At 48.3% G+C, this 2,389-nt stretch overlaps 1 protein-coding gene across 1 annotated transcript; it reads right to left on the bottom strand.

The window, feature by feature from the left end:
- Nucleotides 1-221: 221 nt before the first annotated feature.
- Nucleotides 222-1,253, bottom strand: CYSLTR1 (cysteinyl leukotriene receptor 1). The gene has a single exon (XM_010083285.1). The coding sequence runs from the start codon at nt 1,251-1,253 to the stop codon at nt 222-224; it is 1,032 nt and encodes a 343-aa protein (XP_010081587.1).
- Nucleotides 1,254-2,389: the final 1,136 nt, after the last annotated feature.

Below are 2,389 nucleotides of genomic sequence, written 5' to 3'. Positions count from 1 at the left end.
CTCTGTGCTAAGCAGCTGTGCGTGTCCAAGTGATGCTCCTGGGGAGGGGGCTGCCCATCCCGCTGGTGGCTGTACCACCAAGTGACATAAATCATGGACGATCCACTGCTATTATTACATATTGAATGGCGGCAAAGGCTTGCAAACCTCCATCATATCTTCTGGAAGATTTCAGAGATCTCTGTTGCCCATCCGAGATCTCAGGGGAAGGTCCATCCCCCTTATGAAGGGGTCACGGCCGCCTTTCCGTTCCCCCCATGGCTTTCTCCAAAGGGTTCCTCATCTTTGACGGAGAACTTCTTCCTGAAAGCTTGCGTTAAGCTGGAGGAAGACGCCTTCCTAAATGTGGTAAGTCTCTTCCGAAAGTTGCCCCCCGAGAAGAAATAAAGAAGAGGGTCAAAGCAGCAGTTGGCAGCTGCCAAGGGGAGGGTCACCACGACCGATTTCTGTAGGAACACAGCATCCTCGCAGCTGGCGTTCTTCAGCCGCAGCGCGTGGAGGTGGACCGTGCGCAGGATGTGGTATGGGGTGAAGCTGACCAGGAAGGTGGCCGTCACGATGATGATCATCCAGACTGCCTTCTTGCGGTTGGCCTGGTTCTTCTTCAAGGAATTATTCAGCAAGGTCCTTATGATCATGGTGTAGCAGATGGTTATGATGGTAAAGGGAAAAATGAAGCCCACAAACAGGGCAATAAAATCCAGGATCATGACTAGATTTGTCTTCTGAGAGTCTTCTGGGGGTTCAAAGCACTTGGTCTTGTTGCCGTGTTGGTATGTCCCATTCCGCAGGAAGGGAGCGCTTGTCAGGGTGACAAAAATCCAGATGCCAACGCAGACAAATTTGGCCTTCCTCTCCGTTACCAGGTTGATGTTCTGGACTGGGAAAACGATGGCGATGCAACGGAAGAAGCTCATGGCCGTCATGAAAAAAATGCTGCAATACAGGTTAACGTAAAACGTGTACGAGCTGATCCTGCACAGGAAATCACTGAAGAACCAGTTCCCTTTGTGGACGTAGTAGGTGACCCGCAGGGGCAGGGTGCAGACACAGAGGAAGTCAGACACGGCGAGGTTCAGCACGTACACCTGGAAGGCTGTCTTCTGCCGGTAGGTTTTTATGAGGACGTACAGCACCACGCCATTGCCGACAAAGCCCATGATGCTGATCATGGAGTAGAGCGTGGAGTAGACTCTGTTTCGGAAGTCATCGATGGCGTGATGGCATGACAGGTTATCGAACAGCGCTGTCATGTCGCCCGGCTGAGGCACCGATCCTGCCTGGTGAGAACTGTCAGGTCTAAGGATGAAAAACTCAGGTGAGTTATGTAAACAGCACATGAAAATAAAATGTGAGTATTAAAGAGGAGGAAAACCTGTCATCTCCCTCATATAGGGTAAAACAGCTAGGAAGGGATGTGGATCTGCACAAATCCATGTTATTATAACCATCCACTACGGCCACATTTCTTAACCTGGTACCGACAAATGGTGATGTGAAATGAGAGGCACATATGTGTAAGTCCTCGATACTGGTGGCATCCTTCTTCCACTGAATTACCAAAAAGCTCTAACTCCTCACAAAACAGTTATTAAAACAGCAGAGAGGCATAGGGAAGGTGGCGATAGCACCATGCAATTTAAAACATAAAGACCAGGTCTGGTCCCTAATGAGTGTTCCATCCTGCCTCACGCTGCCTACCTGCGCTCCTGCCTGCATAAAGACAGGGCACTACAGGAGAAAGTCTGCAAGAAGGTTACTGAAACAGTAAACTGTTTAAACAAAGTTTAAAAAAACCCAAATCCTTTGCACAGAAGGTAGAAGACTGTTCCAAGCCAGAGGATGCTCAGTGCCCAACCAGACATCTATCAGGTCCCAAAATTCTGCACTGCTCTCCTCTGCTCACATGTAACATTATTATTAACATAGTAAGTTTTAAAAAAATTGTATAATAAATGTCCTTTGGAAAATATAATGCCTCTGCTATCTGAGGAACAGAAGCATGGCTGTAGCACAGAGGATACTCTGTTTCCCTGGGCACAGACCCTGCTGCTGCTGTGACACCCAGCAGATGGGGCGGGATGCTGCAGGGAGGCTCATGCCAAGGAGGACAAAGCTCTTGGTCTGGAGACATCTGCACTATCAAGGTAACTCCTTAGCAAAGGGTTTCTTCTCACGTTTGCTGTTGTGCATTGCTTTGATTTACACTAGCAGGTCTGGGGGTCTCCAGAGCCGTCAAACCCTGCGGCTAGGGAGGGTTTTCCCATCTGCTCAGCCAGTCTTTCGTGAAATTTTATAGTTTCCTTTTGGTATTTGAGTGCAGTGAGACAGGACACTCTTAATTTGGGTTGTCCTAAAGTAAATTAAGAGGAAAATACACATTTACATA

Source organism: Pterocles gutturalis, unplaced genomic scaffold (assembly GCF_000699245.1).
Source record: "Pterocles gutturalis isolate BGI_N339 unplaced genomic scaffold, ASM69924v1 scaffold31305, whole genome shotgun sequence".
Lineage (NCBI taxonomy): Eukaryota > Metazoa > Chordata > Aves > Pterocliformes > Pteroclidae > Pterocles > Pterocles gutturalis.
The sequence above is the reverse complement of the archived record's forward strand: the minus strand, read 5'-3'. Positions and strand labels throughout refer to the sequence as shown.